We start from the raw sequence: 23,400 nt of genomic DNA, 5'->3' as shown, positions 1-23,400 counted from the left end.
ACCAGCCAAGCAAATACATGCTTCTGTGGCTCTGTCGATTAACAGACGTATGTGCGATCCAATGATTCTTGGTTCAAGTCGCGGCGGTTGCTATCAGTATTCTATTTTTTTATTTCAATGAATTTCATGTCATGGAGTTTTAGACACAATATTAAATGTTCATCCACGTAAATTTGCGTGAGCTGCGACGCTCCATTTATATGCATCTAATAAGATGTAAAATCACAGGATTTATTTAAGTGTGCATGTCGAATTTCGAGCCAAATAAAAGCATTTGTGTGGCAAGATATGATTTTATTGTTCAATTAAGTGGAAAAGGTACCGAGTTCTTGTTGAGATTTATAGGGATCTTGTTGCAACTGTCAATGCTTGTGAGCTTTAGTTTCAACGTTTCAAAACAGGTTATATTTATGTCATTGACAAAGAACTTTAAAATCGACCACAAATGTATGTAGATGACGAACTACAATTATCATTGGACTAAAATGATACAAAAATAAAAGAAATTATGGCCTAGCATTTCAATTTCATCCTCAAGCTATTTCTGATAGTCTAAGAGCCTTGGGAAAAATTTAAAATGATTTGTAAATGGGTTCCACACAAACAGAATGAACATGCAAAAACCCAGTGCGAAATGCTCCTTCCACGCTACTGAAGAAAACTGCATTGGATTGTGACTGTCGACGAAAGATAAGTATATTTGGGAACCCGAAACGCGGAAATCATGGATAACTCCAGGACAGCCATCAACATCGAGTTACAGATCGTATAATTTTGGGAAAAAGACAATGTTAAGTGTCTGATGGGTTTAGGAAAAGTGAATTTCGAACTTTTTAAACCTAGCGAAACAATTAATACCGTTAACACAATACTTCAAATAAAAAACAATTCGCCATCGTTTTTGAAAAATTCGATTTTTTCTTGAAGAAAAAGACATTTTCAATTTTCGCAACATAGTAATTAAATCAAATTTTGTTCTTTGGTTACGAAACTTTTATCTCATCTCTAGTACTAAATCCTAAATTATGGCTTAGGCCAAGTAAAGAAAAAAATCGTACTTTTTATGAAATCTGTATAAATCGTATGTTTAATACGAAATCTGTACAAAATCTGTAGTCTGTATAAATTCTGTATAGGCATGTAAAAATCTGTATAATATAGATAAATCTGTATAAATGGCATCTCTGGAGCTGACCCAGGGTCGCCAAAACAACTTTTGATGAGTTTGTTTTAGCAACCTGGGGTCGCTCTAGATCGGACTCAAATCGCGTAGTTTCTCTGAAAATTTTCTCGGGTCGCACCACGCATCCATGCGAGTTTGTTTATTTTTTCTTTCTTATATGAGTTGTTGTTTAGGGCGCGAACCACTTGTTCGTTTTACTCGGAGTCAGAGTCGATCGCGTGTAGTTTCTAAAACGAAAACGGTATCAGAATTCTCCTAAATCAGGGATCGAACACACGGCAAATTGGCTTGTAAGACCAATGCCCTACGCAAAGAACCGTCAACCCGAAACAGAAAGGTTTGAAAGATGCCAAACCTTACGCAATCGCTTCAAGGACGTGATGAAAATGCAGATCCAAGTAAACTGGGTTCCGTATTACTTGAAACCAAAAGATGTTTCTTTTGCCGTTTTTCATTGAAAAACACTGGTGGCGTGGATTGCTCTGATTTTGCACTTTCGAGCAGAAATGCAATATTTTGACGGTGTTTCATTGCCATTTCTGCTCGAAAGTGCAAACCAGATCAATCCACGCCACCAGTGTTTCTCAATGAAAAACGCCATTTGCTTGTTAGCTGTGCTGCAGAGGCAATATTTAGGAGAAGATTCTTTCATCACTACTCTACTGACGACGAAAAATTCAACCAATTTCTATATTCTATAAGCAGCCGCAGACAAAGTTTCACACTGACAAATAAAACATCATAAATGAAATGTCACCTTGTACGGAAATTTACAGCGCGATTTGAAAATAACCTGTAAAATTCGTACGAATGCGACATAAAATATTACCGAATCTGTGAAGCTCAATTTTTCTCTGTGTCTATACACGGAACCGCCAAACTACTGAATTTTGAATACTTTCCTACTAATTTCGGGTGCTGGTCAGTAATGTAATTTTTAGTAAAGTGGCTCCATGATGTTTCCATAAGGCACTTATACTGAAATGTGACTAAATAGTCTACTCAATAGTAAATTATATTTACTCAATTTGAATCCAGGTTGACTCCATTTTAGGTTGAATACAATTTATTTAATTTTGCTCATAGATCGGAATCAAGTCAAATAGTAAGTAGTTATTTGCTTCGAAATAAAATGAATTCCTTATAATTCCAATATATGTACAATCTTTACTATTTCGCCTCTTATGTCACGTGATAGTTACTGACACAGATACTAGTGTTTCGGTGTGCTATTTGCAACCTACGTCAGTGTATCAGTTCAGAGGCATACTCACCCTATTTCTGTCCTATCAACAAATATTTCTTTGCATTTTGTCCAATTCTAAATCATTTACTTTTTTGAATGATTTAAAAGTATCAAACCTGGTAACAGACTTAGAACTTATACACTGGTGAAGGTTGCAAAACGTACACTGAAATATTAGTAAAAATTTTACAGTGGAATTGAATGGAATGTTAAATGAGAAGGCCTCTTCCACTACACAACAATCAACGTCGGTAGTTGAACGTTATTATTTTCATCAAAAATCAAGTTATAGTTGAATCAATCTGAACAATTGAGTATTATTTCAGAACACTTCTTTCAAAGATCATTGGACTATTAATTAATCTGACTATAATTTTGCAGGCGATAAGCATGATTGATAGGAACAAGTGACGGTTAAGCAGTGTGATCAGAATGATCAGTAACAATGTAGTGGTTAATCCTAGAAAATAAAAATAATTCACCGCTCGTGACACTGCCCAAGTCAACCGTGCAATAAAAATAACACAAAAAGAACGCCAAACACCGGGGAAAAAAATCACGATAAAATTTGAATATGTTATTGAATTTGTGCGGAATTGATGAAGCATTCCGAACGTACGAGTCCTGCGGGAGAGCGGTTGGCGGTTGTCAGTAGTAGTATGTATGAAAAAAAAAGAAAATTGAAACTGATGGTGACCGTGGCAACCAGGTGCGAACTGCAGACTGGTAGTTGAGGAGAAGGAGGAGGAGGAGGAGAAGGTGGGGGATGCCATACACATTGCCGACATTGTTTCCAGTGAAAAAAATGTTGAACTTTTTACGCTCGCGCGCAGATAACAGGCCCGGTTTGTGGTGTTACATGGTTGGTGTTGAATCGTTTTTTTTTTGCAATTTTTGAAACAGCCGTCCGATTGAAAAATGTTAAAAGCATTGGAAAGGAACCATTTTATCACGATGAAAAGTTTCTGCCTATGCAAGCACAAAAACGTTGCCAGGAAACGAAATTTGAGTGCAGGAAACAGTTTCCAACAACGGAAAGTTCCGGCCGAAATTTGCGCTCAATTGAAAATGAATAAATTACAATTTCTCGCGACACTATCGGATGGCTGATTTAGATAACGGGCGGCACTTTATGAAATATATTAAATTGTTGAATCTCGGGTTACGAACTTTGAGTTTGTTTACGTTTCAGTGTTGGAAAATTTACGGGATTTTACTACGAGTTCTACGATGCAACAGGTGTCCTCCGAACCCGCACGATGGCAGCAGTTTACAGGCAGCCAAACCAGTTTGACAGCTCGTGACGTGTTCGTTCCCGATCCACTCAAATCCCCGCGGGAGTATTTGTTTAACATCTCTGTCCAAATCCGATGGACCAGAACCGTCATGCCAACCGTGCACGAAACGGTACGGTTCGCGAACGGGAAGAACCAATACCAGCAAATAATTAATTATTTCTGAGGTCTGGATAAAACTCGAAACTCACGAAATTAGCTTCGAGCCAAACAGCTGAAATCTCTATCTCTACACACTGCTGGACTGCTGGAAGCCCCGGCTGGCATCGGCCGGGGTGCATCCGAGGAGACGGAGTGGGATCAAGATTCATGTGCTTTATTTTTATTTACTTTATTCGCCCTTCGCTAGCGGCTGATGCCCGACCAATGAGCCAATGAATTAGGAGAGAAACGGGGGCCGATCAGCAGGGCGGAACCCATTCGCCTTTCTTTTAATTTGTTCCTACAGAACCCAAACTGATTCCCGAACAACACGAACTTTGGCAGGACTCATGTCGGTACAAATCGGATAACGACAATCCATACCGTGTGCTGGTGGCTGCTGCCGTGAGACTGCCGTGTCTCGCCGGATGGACAGGTGGCGCCCCTGGCGGCGGCGGTGGAATTCATTAAGATTGACAGCTCGCAGCTACACTGCTGTCTGTCTCTCTCTCTCTCTCTCTCCCGCGCGCGATTGGTCGTGATGCGGATTTTGTACGGCACGACGTCGTCACGACCGCAGAGCAACGTTCCAGTGTGGATCATCGGTTTCGCAGGAGTAAGAATTTTGTCGAACTTGACCTCGGCTTGGTTGCCCGTTTTCCTCCGATCTGGAACGTGGACTTCGCGTTGTTAAGGGTAACCGTAGTGCTTTCAAAATAGAATATTTTATCGTTTATCTGTCATGGCGGTTTGAAAATTTGTTCCGTTTTTTTACACCAACCAACCTATTAACGGCGATAATTTTCTCACACCCCTCCAATGTTCGAAATCAGTCACCACGCCGCCGCACAAGTATCTCATTTCAAACCAACCGCCCTCGCTCGAAAGCCCAGTCAGCCGCAACAATGTACTTTTCCAGCTGATAAGTGCAGAAAATAACAGCAATAAAATTTGCCGATCAACCGACCGAATCATCGCGATATCGCCCGTTTCACACCTTTTCGCACTGATTGGGCCCGCTGCAATTTTCATCATCCGAGCACAGCATGTCTGACCGACAAACGACGCGATATCATTACCCCATTACGGTGCAGCAAAACCCCGCCAGTCGATGCCGATTGGATTCACTGGATTGGACCACGGACCACGAGTCGTCCTCACTAGTCCCGGTAATAACTCGTTGGATAATTCAAATTTTCCCAATCACACAATAAGTGTGTGGTAATGGAAAATGCAAATCAGTGAACAGGCCGTAGCGAAGTGCACTGGAGGACGAAAATGGGCTATAATCAGGATCACACTTTTTTTCTGCGCTGCACTTGTGCGGAGATGGAAAGAACCGTACAATCGTTCCCGGTGCTCAGATAACTGCAATGATGATTATGAAATTGATATTATTTATAGCAATTTCGCATTACCATCGGCCTCGGCCATCCAGTCCGGGACCACGTGTTCTGCTAACCGGGCTTGTTTTGGGTCACGGACGTGATTTCAATCAATTCGCTGCCGCTGGTGGAGTCGAGCCGTCCGAGCTGCTTAGCGGTCCCTATCTGACATTAAAGCGATAAGTTTATATCGTTACACTGTAAAACCAGATGCTACCGATGCGGAAGAGGCACAAACAATAGATTCCGTTGTTGCAACTTAAAAGAACCCGGTTTTCTTCAAAGAACACTACTCATTACGGGAGGAAGATAAGCACATCTCATTATGCTAAAAATAGCACCGGAGTACATTAGCTTCATAACGACCGCTTCGGTGTCGCAAAGACATTATCTTAAGAACCCCTGGTGCCAGTGCCACTCTCACTCGAAATGGTCCACCTGCTGTCTTGTCGCCGGATTGTACAGTGCACAGCCACGTAATGTTGGCAATGTTTTTCCCTGAACGGAACGAATGCTGTCGAATGAGGATGAGATTTGTGGGCGGAAAAGTAAGCATCTACAGGCAAATAAAAGGGAAAAGTTTTCCGTGCTTGTTATCAAAGAAGGCTCTGCGCAACCATTTGCAACTTGTTCGAAGATGGTTTCTGTTTCTTTCCGAAAATTGCAACGTGGTTTTCGCTGAAATCGACTTTGCTACTTGCCGTGAAATTTTCCGCTTTGAGTTTGAGGGTTTCGAGAAAGTACAAAGCACTGGAAATTGTTTTCATCTTCGATAACACGTCAATTCTTGGTAGCGGAACAGAAATTAACGAAAGTTTTGGCGACGTGTAAAATTCAGTTGAATTTTGACAGTTGTTGCAATTTGCAGAAGTACATGACGGACTAAACCATTCTGTAACGGTTTGACATTTTCAGTGTCTTTCCTGTTTTTAGTTAGGTAGCCAGAATACCTCAACAACCGATCATAAAAGCTTCATACAAACTGAACAAACCACTGTTCGATTAGTTTCGTACAACAAAACAATAAAAACAATACCCCCCACTTAGACAAAAACGTTCATCGGTGGTCCTTCATTGGTCCAATACGTTGGATCATTGGTCCAATGAAAGTCCAATCAATCGTTCAACGGTAGGCCAACACGGGACCTTCGTTTGCCGATTTTGAAACAGACCGTTGAACCGAATGCCATTTTTTTCGTTCAACAAACCCGGCAGACAGAGATCCATTGTTGAGCCATTTTTAACATGAGGAGTTGGAGTTTGAGGGTTTTTTTCTGAAGTTTTTTACACTTATTTGTTTAAACTAACAATACAAACCTGCACAATACTTCTACTACACGTAGAATAACAACAAATTTTCTTTCTATGTAAAGGTAACACTTAATTTTCACACTATTTTTGCAAGAGAAAAAACAACAACAAACCGTTCCAGCAAATTGAACAAATATTTCATGCAATATGTCGTTCGACAATCGCTCAAAGACCAACAAAATTGAACGGCCTGCTGAGAGGAACTTTGAACTTTTAGTTAAAATTTGACAGTCAAGCATGTCAAATTTTAACTAAAACATGTTTCATCAAGTAGATAAATTTAACTAAGACAGTTCAAGTTCAGTTTAAGTTCAGTTCATAGTTCGATGAATGGAAAGTTATTTGAGTTTACTTTGCACTGAAAATTAAATGATAGATTAAATGAATGAGCTTTTAGACAAACTTACTTCGTTTGACAATGCATTTTCATTGGGGTATTTTCTTGGACTGAAGGTATAAAAAGAAATTAGAAATTTTCGGAAGATTTTTTTCATTGTCGGAAAATAACTATCGAACTGTCAAAATTGGTCCACAGCTTTAGCGGGTACAATTACGAAGTGATGCTAGATTCACAGTTTTTCCATAGATCAACGAATTTCGAGAGTGCGTAGATAAAATTTTTAGAAATCTAAAATGTAGCTCGTATTATTGTTCCCAGGTATATTTTCAAGTAATTTTGGTTAAGATCGTATGCGATTCTCGTATAATTAAATATCTATGAATTCTACTAAAACCGGCAGCACAAAACATTAATCACGATATCGAAAGCGGCCTAAGTTTGAGTGTTTAACACACCTAAACAAAGGCTGATAATTGATGTTTTATTATCAATTAAGTCATCTTTCTTTCCAATAAATTTCATTGTGAAAATCTTCATTTAATAAAGTATAATCTTTCTGGAAGAAGCATGGAGAAACGACTTAATCCATCACTAAAAATTTCTGATATGCGATAAACAAAACGAGTTGAAAAACCAACATATTAAATCCATTCGACAAAATAGCACTCGGCGACATGGCTTTCAGCAAAACGGTTTTCAACGCAATAGCTTTAGACACAGTAATTATCAAGTTTTGATTTATAGCATTCTCACTTATCGGATTAATTTCTGATCATTTTGATAGTTACTCTATTAATGATTAATGTGCTATTGCTGGCAGAACTCCGACAAAAGTCAGACAACAATGCAACAACCGTTTCCGGCAGAGAATTTCGCCTAGCGGTTCTTAACGGCTCTGGTGGTGCCGAATTTTTGCGTTTTGAATCGGTTCTTTATTTTTAGTATTTTTGGTTTTATTTTTTTCATTAGAAATTTAAATAACATAGCTGTTGCACTACCAAACATGATATACAAAGCTTCCTCGTTCAATATACCAGTATTTTCATTTCATTTACCTAATCTCAATACTCGTTTTCATGTTTGGATGTACATGCAAGATTGAAGAATATCAAATGAAGTCGAAAAGGAAAAAAGAAAGAAGAGTGATCTTGCAAGACGTCAAGTGGCGAGAGAATGACGCAATTTTGCCTGCAAAAGTTGCCGGAATCTTGTCAGGCTTCTGCCAGCTGTCAGAATTTCTTACAAGCGGGTTGCTTAGTGGGTGCATTTAGAAAGCAGCAATGCTAAATCTGTGGAAATTTCCAAACATTCTGCGAAGAAATTTTGTGGTTCTAAGGATGTATAGAAAAATATTCATATTTTCAACTCGTTTTGATTCATATGGTGTGAAATTCTCGTATTAATACGTATTTAGGAATTGTTCTACTAAAACCGGATACACAAAACTTTAGTCACGACAATGAAATCGGCTGATTGATTAAAATTGATGATTAGTATTTTATTATCGATAAGGTCAGCTAGTTTCTAGTAAATTTCATTCTGAGAGTCATGAATTATTTTCAGAATTTTTATCTCTCTGGAAAAACATGAAGGAATAATTTTTCATTACAATATTTCTGATACTCCATGAACAAAATCGGTTAAAACACCAATATCTTCAATCAATTCGACAATCTGGTTTTCGATAAAGTAATACATTTAAGCTTTGAATTTTTATCAATGTCTCATTTATTACATAAAATATCAAAACAAAAGACATTAAAAATTTACCAAAGCCGTATCTGAAAAATATCAAATATTACTAAAAATCGATCAATTTCTGATCTTTTTGATAGCTGGTCTATGATTACTATAGTGCTATTCCGTGCATTATCAATTAGTTATAAAAAATGTTATCTGAAACTTTTATTTTTAAAATTTTGCAATTCACAGATTTTATGAATATTTTGCAAGTGTTTAAACTTTTCTTCATATTTTTGAAACTGTTCCAGTTTTACTCTAGAATTCTATAGAATAATCATAAATAAATAAAAACAATACAGGAAACGTCTTCGTGCACTCTAGAAAATTACTTCCAAAAAACTCTCCTCGGAAACGTTCGTGCAGGGAAGGTTTCTTCGGGTCAATAACATGAACCTTCTGAGCGTTGAATAACGATATCATGCTTCTGTTGGTTCAAGTACTATTATTTGAGTTTTTCCCAGATCCTCCGTCACCGTGCGATCTGATTCTGATCTCTAATTAGATTCCAAAATGCTTTTCCTGAAGTTGTTCTTGTTTGTTTGTTGTGGTTTACTGTTATAAAATAGCTCATCGCTGTCCTGGAAAATTCTCCGAAATTCTCTCCCTGCTCCCAAAGCTGCAAACTCTCATATGAAACGTCGAAATTATATTCTATTCATATGTCTGTTGAAATTCTCTAAATTGTCAGGTGAATTTTTATCCCACTTTCTCCAGTTAATGATTTGGCAAGGAATCTGAATATGCACATTAAACCACAATCAAAGGTCTTGGATTTTTTTTGAGCTTACCATTCTACAGACAGTTCTTACAATTCTACTTCCGAAAAACCGTGTAATTTGAGTAATAAGACAAATTAGTTGACATTTAAACAAAGAAATCGGTTGGCAAACAACTGAAATTGATTAAAAATACAGTTTGAAGTTTAGTTTTTAGTACACAATATACTATTTTGAAATAGTTAAAACATAAATTAAATGTAATGCATGTTATCCGGACGCCACTGGTTTTTAAAGGATTACAGAAGAACGATTTTGCTTACACAGAACTAAGCTTCTGTCAATTCCTATACTTTTTCGCTCCAAATAAAATCTACGGCTTCGACATTGTGACAATCTGGCAACGCTGTTCGCTAGTCTCATTTGTATCTACACGGCAAAGAAAAACTACCCATGGTTTGATTTCTTTTTGCTGAATTTCGAACTGTTTAGAATTTGATCTTTTATTCGCTCTCTTCATTGTTGTGAAAACACAAGGAGCACAATCACCCAGTAGCGAAAGTTTCGTTCAATAAGCTAAAATTAAGTGAACTGCATTCAATCCGAAAAAGAGTCAATACGACTCAACCGTATAGTAAGTATAACTCACTAGTAAGTGAGTAGATATAACTCACTTTCCAATATATTTTTGCAAGTGCAAGTGTCTTATGGAAACTACCTAGAATCACTTTTCCCAACTTTGGGGTATTTTTGCGTTTCCGTGTACTTTCATCGAAAGACACATTTCAGTGTTCTTCCGAACAATTTCCCCCTTCAAGAAACAAGCTCATCCATCTCTTTACGTTCAGCTTCGAGAGGAACCAAATGAAAAATCTCCTAAACGACGATAATGATTATTTTCGACTTGCCCGGCAGCAGTCGTCATCTGCCGTCAGTCGGCCATGATTTGTGGGAAAATATTGCACCGCCTAGTTCGTGTACTACATCACACGAAGTCCCCATTGTCGATGATGGGCGGGCGGGCAGGCGGGCAACCCATAGAACAGAGCGGGACGAAAATCGAAGATTTATCGACTATTTTATTTTGTTTTAAATAGCATTAATAATCGTTGCCCGAGTATGTGTTAACAGAATGTGCTGTGTACACGGGCCCAGTCGGAAGAACACTATCAGGAAACGAAAGCGTCAAACAAAGCACCTTGGTACTGATGATGATTACAGCACTAAAACTATCAACGGAAGAGAGAAAGAGCGCGCGCACGCGAGATAGAAAGAAAGGTGAGCAAGCGAGCCGCCAACTCCGAAAGGTGAAGATAACGAATTAGCCGCCAGAGGGCTAGCACCGTATCGATACTTCACGCGCGGCGTAGGTCAAACTGGGCCGGAAGATCGCACCGGGCGGACGGCCGACCGGCATCATACAACGCGCCAACTGGCCGATATGGCCGTGAAAACAAAAGCAACAAGCTTAATTATCTGATTTATGTTTTCTTCGCGGCCGCCCGAAAGCACACTTTGAAGACGGCCTCGTTCTACCTCGCCTGCTTTGACCGTGCAAGAATCCGATCGAGTTGCGGTCTTTTTTCAATTTTTATTCAATTACCATTCCTCCCGAATATCACCCACGGCCAATTTCTGCTAAATATATTCATCATCATTACATCAGCTTTACATCTTTTTAAACAAGCGACCACAGCCAGAGCCTCTGTTGGCCTCAAACGCAGCGGCAAAAGTCTTTCGGATCCGATCTCTTCACCGGTAATCGGTTAACTTCTGTTAGTCTCATGTTCTCTTCCACGCAATTTACATAATTTTACAGGTCTTCGAAGCCGCCATGGCCGGATGGATAGCTGCTACGAAGCAATGTAAAAGCAAGAGCAACAAAATCTTCTTCCTACGTTTCCTCTGCGCCTTCTGCTTTCACGTGCCGCGAAAAGAAAAGTGTAATGAGTCTTGTTTCAGTTTTTATTGACATCATTACTCATCCAAGCAGGCGAATGGACAGCAGCAAACTGACCCGTGATTGCCCCTTACCAGATTCTCACGCTATTTGCCCAGTTTTCTGTCAAAGTTCGCCATTCAAACATGGCGGCACCCGAAGGGCGGCCATAATCACGTTTCTTATCACACTGATAAGGCGCAGAAAGTAAATTATACTGTGACTAGTTTACTGATCAGTATTTTCTTTTGTTTTTTTTTGCTTGAGCAAGCTCATAGTCCAAGTGGTTCGGTTTTTTTATTTTTGTTCGAATGAAGTAATTACGAACTGACTAGAAAAACCGATCCCGGGATCGATTGGATTGACTATTACAAAACATAATACAACTTGTGTAAGTTCTGCTTTTTACTATCGTTGCCCTATTGTATGATGAGGTGACCTGCTTAGACTTGAACGGCGCGCAGCACTCAAGTGGTTCGTGGATGTTGTTGTGGAGACGAACGTTTAAATAAAACCCTTAGAATATGAATATTTAAACCAATGGCTAAGTAAATGAAATGAAATTACAATATCATTCGTCGTTTGAGCTACGGCACAAACTCTTCACTGGAGTACCAGCGTGTAGGAAGGCCTGACACAACACTTTGCATGCGTTAATCGATTTTCAGTATTCAACTGAATTGCTAATGAGTCGATTATCAATTCTGGCGATTGCGTACTCCGGTGAAAAAAAAACAGCCTTCAAATACTTTTTAAAAGCTACACTCGGTGACAATCATTCTAACCTCATTTTTTTTGTGTTCTCTTGTTCTTCCTTTCAGCTGTGCAACGAGGTCGCGTTCCACCATCGCAACCACCGGGGCTGCCGTACGGTCAATACTCGATACCGAACGGCGACGCCGTCGCCGGATTCAACGGGCACTCGTATCTTAGTTCCTACATCTCACTGCTGCTCAGGGCAGAACCATACCCCACCTCCCGGTACGGGCAATGTATGCAAACCAACAACATCATGGGTATCGACAATATCTGCGAGCTGGCGGCCCGGTTACTGTTCTCGGCCGTCGAGTGGGCCCGCAACATACCCTTCTTTCCGGATCTCCAGGTGACCGATCAGGTTGCGCTACTGCGGCTTGTGTGGTCTGAACTGTTCGTGCTGAATGCATCCCAGTGTTCGATGCCACTACACGTGGCGCCCCTGCTAGCGGCTGCCGGTCTACACGCATCGCCTATGGCCGCCGACCGTGTGGTCGCCTTCATGGACCACATCCGGATATTCCAGGAACAGGTGGAAAAGCTGAAGGCGCTGCACGTAGACTCGGCCGAGTATTCCTGTCTGAAAGCAATAGTCCTATTCACAACAGGTAAAATGCTGGACTATCTCTTCGGAGATGTCCACGCCCTGCTCGCCAAAATCAGCTCCTCCATCCAAACCCTGCAATCCGAATCCGATCTCATCCATCTGGTACAGATGCAACTGTACCACGCTTCCTCGCAATCATGCACTAACACCACTAACAATACCAGCTCATCGCACAATAGTTCACTTAACACTACGAACAGCAGCAGCGGAAACTCCTCGCTCAACAACCTGTCGGGATCGTCTGGTTCTGGTTCGCTGACGGTGGCCGTGTCCGAAGCTACACCAACCTCGCTAGCTTCTCCTTCGGTTACGACCTCTACAACATCCGGCCAAAACGATAACGCCGCCACTGTCAGCTCCAGTTCGACGACCCCGTTGAACAACAATGATCTCAAAGCCGCCAACAACAATCTCACTGCTGGCGGCGAAGCCACTACAGGTAACTCCCTAACGGCTGCCGGTGTGGGTGCTCTGTTCGGCAGCAGTGCCCAGTCCAAAACACCCCCACTGCCGGCATCGTTGTTCAGCTTCCAAGCAACCCCGAACCGATCGTACCACGGTACGTTGGACGATTTTGTCAATCTGAGCAGTAGTAGCCCGTACGGAGTCGGTTCGTCCCCATTCGCTGCAGCGGCGGCCGGCTTCGGTACGGCCGGTATCTTTAGTCCGTACGGTAACGGTAGTCTCTCGAGCACGTCCGGTTCCAAGTACCTCAATCATAGCGCTAGCTCGGAGTACAAATTTTCCCCGTACAGCCCGTGGAATAGACGGTAGAAACTACGGGACAGTAGGCAGTAGTTGGTGTGATGGTGCTACGACGGGTCGACTGGCAACACTTGAACCGTTGTAGCACTCCGTAATGTAACGTAGATTTAACTGTACAAGTTCGATGGTGTATTTATTGTATTGTAAAGAAAGAAAGGATAGATCCTATGTTATTACGTATTAGTGTATTTATTATTTATTTAACTTATTCGTTAGTATCTTAGTTACCAGTAGCTTAAAATGGGCGCGATGTAAAACCAAAGGGAAAAAAATAAACACATAAGAAGTATGGAATCAGTATTAAATCGCTTGTTTCACTCTAGGCTAGAAACCAAAACCAGAGCATTTATGGTTTCGGTCTCAGTTTCGGTAACCTCCACAAACAAGCGAACTTGAATAGCGGTAGTAACGACAGAGTAGACAGTAGACGAAATCGCACCAGACGCGATCCATCCTCGAATCGTTCCCGTTCCGAGAAGCATGTGTAGGCTATAGAATGCTAGACCGTCGCGTCAAGTTCATGATTTGCGTAGTTCCCCGGGTTGCTTAGTCCTCCTTCCAGCAAATTGTTCAATCGGATTACCCCTTTCCCCGTGTAGAACCCAGTTCAGGCTGGAATCGCCCTTAACTCAGCATATAACAACATCAAGAAAAACATCGAGTATTGTGCATTGAACAAAAAACGAGCAGGAATGTTTGCAGAAATTCCAAATAAACACCACCACGCTTATTTTCCATCGCCTTGCCCTGCCGTCATTCAAACATCGGTGTACAGATCTGGCTAAGGTAGTGGAAATATGCACGACAACCCTCTTGGAGATGATGATAGCAGCACAGCACAGTGCGAAACAAAATCCAAAACAGACATGAAACATGAATTCATGTCTCGCGCGAAATTTTCATCTTCATCAGCCTTCTGCGGATTGTGCATCCAGAAGCAACATCCTACCTTTCAACACGGCTTCTCGACGAGAAGCAAAAACGTGCTTAGAAAATCAGACAAACTCCGACTCAAACCGTTTCAATCAGGCGGTACTGACAAGGACCGCGTAGAGATTGAAACAGATTTCTCGCGAAGTTTGACTATTCCGGCTATGAAAACGTCAAAACAGTGCAAAAGTTTTCACCGATCAAACATTTCATCAACAACTTTAACGAAATGACAACGACCAGGCTGCTTTAATTGAATTTGACAGGTTATGTCCAACTCAACACGCCCGCTTATTCATCCACCCTTCAACGCTTGCAAAATTCCAACAAAACACTCAATCGCGTGGCGGTGCACCGTAGGAACAAACCCCTTCCTGCTTTGCAATAAAATCGCAAATTTTATGACCCCGCTAAAACTTACTGTATTAATAATTTCAACGTTTACGATTATTGTCATGATTATGTTTTATTGCGGCAATACTCACACGTCGTCGCACTTGGACTCGCGTCAGCCCTCTGTCCGCGGTGGTCATCAATTTTACTGTATAGATATTTGTGCATCTTTTGACATCTACGGCGGAGTCTAATGATTCCACTCGGTGTGACCTTTCACACCTAGTTTTTTTGTTTTGCAGTAATATTATTGAAATGCAATTTAATTTTAAATTTACAACGATGACTTTACCCAACCTAGAAGTCGCGTCACGAATGAATAATCGTCGGCCGTATCAAAAGTTTTCTGTGAACACAGCTAGGAACCTACCCTGCGTCAGAGCGCGCCACTGCGCTAAGCTGTCAAAATTTGACGCGGAAAAAGTCAAAAAATAGATTTCGACTGGCATATCAAAATATCAGAATAAAAAACCTGTTTTAATCCACCTAGTGGTGTAATTATGCCTTTCTCATGTACATATAATATTGTGGTATTCTATTCAAAATTTTCTCTTCGGTTTTTGAAAGAAACCAAGAGATTGTTTATGCATAACATACAGAATAAAACAGTGCTTTGATTGCGTAAGTCATCCTTAAGAAAACGAAATGGGTTCACTATTATATGCACTTCCGCCACCGGAAGCCGAGAACCGGTATAATCAAAGTCGGTTCGTACGGCCACCAACTAACATGACACACAAACTCTTCTCGAAAAGTGAGTGAGATCCATTTTGGTATATATGACCACTATTTCCGGTACTTCCGGAACCGGATACCGGGAACCAGGAAAGCCGGAATCGGTTTGTTTAGTTGCCTACCGATAATGACTATCGATTTGTGTTGTTTTGAGACCAGTTTAGAAATTTTTTTACGTTTTCTGTTTCGCCGGTCTAAGTGACGGTGTACAATATTAAACACACTTCACCCTATAACTCCGGAACCGGAAGTCAGATCCGGATGAAATTCAGGAATTCCGTATGGGACCACGAGACCTTTCATTTGAATCTAAGTTTGTCAAAATCGGTTCAGCCATCTCCGAGAAAACCTAGTGAGATTATTTGACACATACACACACACATACATACACACACACACACAGACATTGCTCAGCTCGATGAACTGAGTCGAATGGTATATGACACATGGCCCTCCGGGCCAATTTTCACTAGTCGGGTTTTCAAGTGATTGCATAACCTTTCTTTATGAGAAAGGCAAAAATTCTGCTTCGTTCTGTTTATATATATATATATATATATATATATATATATATATATATATATATATATATATATATATATATATATATATATATATATATATATATATATATATATATATATATATATATATATATATATATATATATATATATATATATATATATATATATATATATATATATATATATATATATATATATATATATATATATATATATATATATATATATATATATATATATATATATATATATATATATATATATATATATATATATATATATATATATGGAATTCCTATAGTTAAAATCATTCTTATTTCTTTGAACGGGAAGCGCAAAAAAGTGATTCAGAACCGTGTCATTTTGATCGATTTAGAGTCAAAATTGAATGAATTAGCATAATTGAAACCATAAAATTTTTATTGAAAACATCTGTAATTGATGATCCATTGTTTCAACGAAAAACGATGTATTCTTGTATTCTTAAGTTCAATAAGAATATTCCGAGAATGAATTCTCCGAGAATTCTGCAAGAAATATACTTTTCAGCCAAATGTTTGAAAACTCATCGCTTACTGTAACGTTTGATTAATTGCGAAAGAAAAACAGATCTGTCCTAAAATTTTGACATATTGTTGCAGTTTGCGAATTTGAGTAATCGCTACTCAAACTATGAGCTAAGTTCAAAAAGAGCCTGCATATTATATTCTGGGGTTGCCAGTATTTTTTGTTATAATTTCCAATTTTAAATTTTAAAACTGGCATAAATTATGCATCTAGAACTAGTACACACGTCCTGAGAACCAATATTTCAATATTTCACTGTCTCATTCGTAAATGACCGACACCAGAACAAACGCAGAGAGACAAAACATTTTCGTTTCTCATTGAAAAAATGAGAGAGAATAATTGCCAACGTCACTCATTTCGAATTTCAATTCTCATTCTTTCATCGATGTATTGAAAATCTGTGACACTTGGCTATAAATAGTGACTAAAATATGACAAATCGAAGTAATTACATCCCAGAACCTCTTTGGAAACCAAAACTACTACAAATTCGAGCACCAACATGTAAAAGTTATTGTGGAACCTTTTTCAGTCATTTTCGATTCTGACAGCTTCGGTTGAATATTGGCACTGCATACTATGGGATTTTCACTGAAAACTGCAAATGACTGAAAGGGTAAATGAAAGAAAAAACACAATTTTGAAACTACTGTCCCGCTTATGTCGTTGACTGGACATGGATTTCGTTCTCATAGTTTGCAAGCGAAGCTGAGAGTGACAGTTATTTCTCGTCATTTTCGTCTATTTTGAGTCAATGAAAATGCCTTTTGTTAGCTCTGGTTGTTACCCGATATTCAATATGTTCGGATACAATTTACGCAAAATACTATGACATGTAAAACATAGGGCACCCAGTTTAAATTTTATTTAAGATCGATTCTCTACAATCTTTTAGCTAATAAAACACAATAATCCTTTAATATCAATACTTTTTCGAATCTCTTATCCTAATCCAAATGCCTTTCTCTTTACATTACTCATCAGAGTTTTGACAATGACAGCCCAGGCAGTAAAGTAGCCAGTTATGAACACAAGAAAGTCTTCTAGCTTTTAATATTTTGCCAAAAGCATTTAAGCAGTCTTAAAAGCAACAGAAATGCAAATGAGCGATTTTTGATGCCGTAATGTGGCATTAGTCCGTGCTTCTTGGCGAATTCTGCCAACTTTTTTACGTTTTTCTCTTATAAAAATCTTCAGATTCAGCTTGAAAATTTTAAAAATTTTCTTGTTTTGTTATATTTTTCTCTCTGTATTCGCATACTAACATACAATAATATCTAAAGGGTGATTTTTGTAGAGGTACAGGTACAAATTCACAGTTTGTGCTTTTTTGATTTTCAAAACAAGTACAAATTATTGAAATCTTTATTGGAATCGATAGAATAATCAATATAATTAAATGTTTGAAGATGATTTCATGCAAATGTTGGCCGTGGCTCCGTTTCATATGGCCCATGCGAAAGGTCCGATTTTGGCACTCTATTTCTCTCTCTACAACATATGGACCGGTATTTCACGAATAATGGCAATAATAATAATAATGGGATGTATTGGTAGTTCTTGTAATGCTTCTGGCTAAGCTTCACTCCATATGCGGTAATTTTGATTCTTGACGTATCCATTCTGACAGAAATGAACTTCGTCGCTGAATTATTGAGATTTCTATGCCCGGTGAAAAATGAACGGTGACCCTACTGAAAACTGGGTGGCCAACACGTTTCCTGATGAAAACAAAACAATATGTAAAAGCGATTCACACGCAGCATAAAGTGACTATCACCTGCATGGAACGATTACGGAACAACAACATTAATTGTAAGCAATTCATATGAAAGGATACTACGTCAAGTTCACGGAACATTTTAACGTCGGATACGTGAGCAATATTCGGCTAAAAAAATTAATAAAAATAATCTGGACGTCGGCGGAAGTTGATTGATCGTCTGAACCGCGTTTAATGCATGCGTTTCCTGATGAAAACAAACCAATCTCATTTGCATTTGTGGTTGTAAGTGAGCTGTCAGAGAGCCTAATAGAATTAAATCATAGACTAAACTGAACAAGTTTAACAATGACACAAGCAGAAATGCCAGTTAAAATAATCGAATATTTTCAGAAATCGGTAAATCCGAAAAAATATCTGCGGTCTTCATTTCTTTACAAAGTATGAAACCTAAAACTGATATGGCGAGCAAAAAACTCACGGCGAGGCTATTTTAAAAGTCTATGCATTTTGACGAAATTCTACGAAAAACTCGTTTTTCAAAAGTCTACGACAGAAAATGTCCGCAGCACTACATAAGAAATCTGCACATTTACAAACAAATCTGCAGACCTGGCATCTCTGGACACAAGACACGATTCACGATGTCAAAAACAGTGTTGCCAAAAAGACACCAGCGAAAAAAATTGCCCTTTACTAAGAGGATTTTCATATACCCAAATAATGACCCTTTTTCATTTTATTATGCTTTTTGACAGCTCATTTACAATTACAAATGTTAAGTTACCATTTTCAAACGAATTTGTTTTCAACTCGAAATACCTAACCTCAAACAGTTTTAAGTACGATTCAGACGATCAGTAAACTTCTGTCCGCGTTAACGGAACTTCACCGTTTGTTGAAAATAATTCAAGGCTTTCATTTTTGAAACGTATGCACGTGCCGGACGTAAAAACGTTGTTCCGTGAGGTTGACATAGCATGTTAATAAGAGTTGGTTTGACATAAGGTCGCCATAACTAAGCTCAGTTTTGCAATGTCTGAGTGTGCACGGGTTGCCTAAGACCGCAGGTTCGAGTCCTGTCCCTGAGCGTATCTTTTTCCAAAAAATCATGCGTTTCACATTCATTTGGCTTTTCCAATATATGTTTCCACTATGACATTGCAAAACTTAGCTTGGATATAATAATTGTTTTCATCGCGAAAAACCCCTGTTCTTTTGAGTTCTCTCTTAGTTCTATTGATTTGCCTCTGTTGACTCGTTTTGATACAGCAATACATTTAAACAGCTTCTTGCTTTAACAGAAAGTCAATTGTTGTAATTCCATTCAATGTTAATAGTCTTTTTAAGTCAAATGTCATGAAGACTTGTAATGCATGTACTTCTTATTTGTGAAATTACTAGTTGAAATGTAGTGTCTGTGATGCTCCAGTATTAAAAATAATGGTGATGATGACGACAATTAACAAATGAAGTCCGTGCGTTAAATTAAATTGAAGGCCCATTTAAAACTTTGACAGATGGGTACAATTTTTGATTTATTGAACAGAATGAATAAAATCATATCAAAAATTGCAATTGTTTCAATATAAAACATTAAGAAGCTTATTCCGATGTCGTAACCATGTTCCTAAGCAGATTTAATTTGACATTAAATAAACTAATCACTTAAAAATAGAAACAAAAAGCTAAATGTAAAGTTAAAGGCATTGAATTCGTTTTACGCTAGCCCACTTTCATAGATCGAATAATTAAAACTTACGATAATGTAACTGTAACTGCTCTTAAATGCATGGGGGTGGAGGCGGGTCTTGTTTGTCGTCATCATCATCATCATTATCATACACTTCGGTCCGCTTTCACCAAAACTACTGGAAAAATAATCAAAGCGTAAGTAGCCTGACTTTTACACTAACACATTTATAGTGTGAGAGAAAAATCAGCGACATTAAAAACGTCGATGTCGGGTAAAAATGTCAGTTTTGCTTTTCACCATTTTCATTTCAACTTTGTACGCAAAAACCAATGAAACAAACCGCTCAACAAGGAGAAAAAACTATGGTTGAAACAATCACATTTCAGATTATTTCAATTGAAATTCTACGTTGAATTTTATACAAATATACTTTTGGGTTGCTTTGATCGACTGTGAATTTCCGGGTGTCATTTACTTCGGTTTGAAGGTATTTTCAGCATATTTTTGTACAGAAAAACTTGGTTGTTTCAGTTTGACAGTTGGAAACTCTTAATTTTCATACTGTAAAGCTTATTTCAAACAAAATTCGGATTACACAAAATGAGATTTTGTTTTTAAATAGATAACAAAATGGTGGAAATAATCATCATTTGCATAAGGTTTTTATTTCTCTGGGTAATAATATATCTCTGCGGTAGTAATATGATTCTAAATCATTTTCTATCATTCGCCCGGTAAAAACATTTTAGTGCATCATTTTGCATGAGTTCATACTTTTTTCATAGATGAATTCGAAAGATTAATCGAATAGATATTGACACGAGTATAAAAGTAGCAGTTTTGTCAAACGCCAAGAGAAAAAAACACTATTTCACATTGTATTCTTATCATTTTTTATCTTCGAACGCGCGAAAACTATAAATACAAACACTGTTGGTTCGGCAAAGGAAAAAATTGTCGCAATGATAAGTGAAACAGTTGATATATTTATCAATCTACAATCGATGTTACAGACATAAACCTGCTCTCATGAACCTATTCTGAGTTTTGCTAAACAATTCAAAGTACATAGTGTCACCTCTTCTAATCCGACCAGAAAGTATGTAATTAGAATGCACAAAGCCGTCGTGACTATAAATTGAATTTAACTTTATCTCAAAGACAGGTCGCACTAATTTGTTGGTAAACCCAAAATTGGCTCCTAGGAGGTAAAACCTGTCCACGGACCGACCAACCGAGGTTGGTACGAGGACAATCGCAGAACAAACGAGAAAGTTTTAAAATGTTATCCTTAACCCACACTTCCTCATCTCAATTCACCATCGGTTGGAGACAAACGTGTGCTGAAAGATATAGCTAAAACTAATAAATTAAACTGTTTGTATGCAAGCCGAGCTGTTTGCGTACACTTCCGCCCGACACGACTAACCTCAGTCACCAAAAGTTAGCTCGAAACCTGTAGCCGCCAGCAGGACAAAACGGTTTTGTTTACAGCTTATCGTAAACTAATCTTCGGGATGACCTTTCCTGCCATAAAGATCCTATGACTTCCGTACTCCTCCCCTTCTCCCATCCATTGGACTAGATTTAATTCCCGCACACAAGATGTGATCCCATTTGGTTTGACGACGCGGCAGGGGTGTGAAATTTACATATCAAGGCAGCACACCCAACTGGATATTAGGATATCTCGTAACAATAACAGTATCCTTTCGATTTAATAATCATTTTAGCGCCCTTTATACGGGTTATCACTGCCACATTAGAGGTGATAGTTTCATCATAACCTTTATTCTAATTTTCTCCATACAATCGTAACCTTCAAGAAAACGAAGGGGGATGTGTTTGACCTTAATTCTACCCCCGCCTGCTATTCGAAAGCAGCCGCAGCAGATACCATGACATTTAAACAACATAACGTCTGTCTGTTTGACATTTGACATTGTATACTTTGCTCTACCACCGAGTGTTTCGAATTTGATGCGCGTAGGAAATGTTTGACATCATGGCGTTATTTGGTGAAGCAGTAATTGAATTGCCGATCGCAAATATGTACCAAACTGCGTTTGAAAAAAGACTGTTTTCGAACGGAACTAAAGTTTGAGTCATTTAATACTTGGACTCAACAAAATCTTTTGTCGGAACCATGTTAGTAAAATAGCAATGTTGAGTAGTCAGAATGAAGGTCATTTATTGCACCTTACAAAGAGAATAACAACAAAACACCGATTTGGTTTTGATAATTCGAACTTTTCTTCGAATACCACTCATCATATTTTGGACACTGTGTTGGCAAACTTTAGCGAATATTGTGGTCCACCCTCTCTACTACATCCCGAGTTACTTCTCTACACTTCTTTACTTTCTGATTGACGAATGCCCAACGTTTCTCAATTATGCGAACTTGAGAGCAGTTGGGTTGATTAATGTCCTTAAGGAATAAATCAACCTTTTTGTCTCGGTATCGCTGTAGCACTGCTCCCCTGTAGTGACAGCTTGTCAAATCAGGCCATAACATTACAGTTGTTCATTGTTAATCTACATAAGAATGTTTTGACGTGAATACTATGGAAAGAATGAATAGAACTTAATCGTGAGTATATCGAGTTGTACTGAACGCAACAACATAATTCTTTCTCCATGCCATCAGAAATATGATCAGCAGTTTATGATTAAATTTTTAACAGTCTGATATAACTTGGAAACAGGAAGTGAAATTCCTTACGCTTTTTACGCACTTGGACGAAGGTTTTGAGGTGGTCAGGCACATATTTATCCTGATTTTCAACTGGAAGAGTGTAATTTAGTACCTTAATGCAAGTTCGGAATCCGTATACAGAATTCTGATTCAGGATTTCAACTCCAAAGTTCTCGAACAACATTCACGATATGATATCTAGATCTGAATCATAGAACAAAATTTTAGATCTAAACCCGACCCAGTATTTAAGAATTTACTTCTGAGCCAGAATTTTATTGCTGAACTTTGTTTCAGAGGTTACTTCCTGAACTCCGTATCCGAATTTAAATGGTAAATTCATTTCCAGAATTCAGAACCTGCATGCTGGAATTGAACTCGGAACTCAGTGGCGTACCGAGGAAATTTGGCGCCCGGGGTAAAATAAGAGATTTGCCGCCCACATCGTTGGTTGAGTGAGCAAAACAAAACAAAGCTGAACTCCATCTCCGGAAAGATGACTTGGGCGAGCAAAGAAAAAAGGTCCCAAGGATTACTTTGCCGCCCCCCCCTGAAACCGTGCGCCCGGGGCAAAAGCCCCCTTCGCCCTTCAATTTCAGGTGGATACGGTTTACTTAATTTTAGCTTATTGAACGAATCTCTCACTGTTGGGTTGTTTTGCTCTTTGTATTTTGACAACAATTGAAGGAGCGAATGAAGCAA

General features: G+C 38.8%; 1 protein-coding gene across 3 annotated transcripts in view; it reads left to right on the top strand.

Moving 5' to 3' along the window:
• LOC131426970 (nuclear receptor subfamily 2 group F member 1-B) overlaps positions 1-23,400 on the top strand; it is a 171,512-nt gene that overhangs the window by 77,671 nt on the left and 70,441 nt on the right. For all 3 annotated transcript variants that reach the window (XM_058589799.1, XM_058589800.1, XM_058589798.1), the window contains one exon: positions 12,121-12,663. In XM_058589799.1, coding sequence (XP_058445782.1) covers positions 12,121-12,663 — 543 coding nt within the window. The remainder of the gene's footprint in view (positions 1-12,120; positions 12,664-23,400) is intronic.

The sequence above is a fragment of the Malaya genurostris genome, chromosome 2 (genome assembly GCF_030247185.1).
Source record: "Malaya genurostris strain Urasoe2022 chromosome 2, Malgen_1.1, whole genome shotgun sequence".
Classification (NCBI taxonomy): Eukaryota; Metazoa; Arthropoda; class Insecta; order Diptera; family Culicidae; genus Malaya; species Malaya genurostris.
Note: the sequence above shows the minus strand (reverse complement) of the source record. Positions and strands in the feature narration are given on the sequence as shown.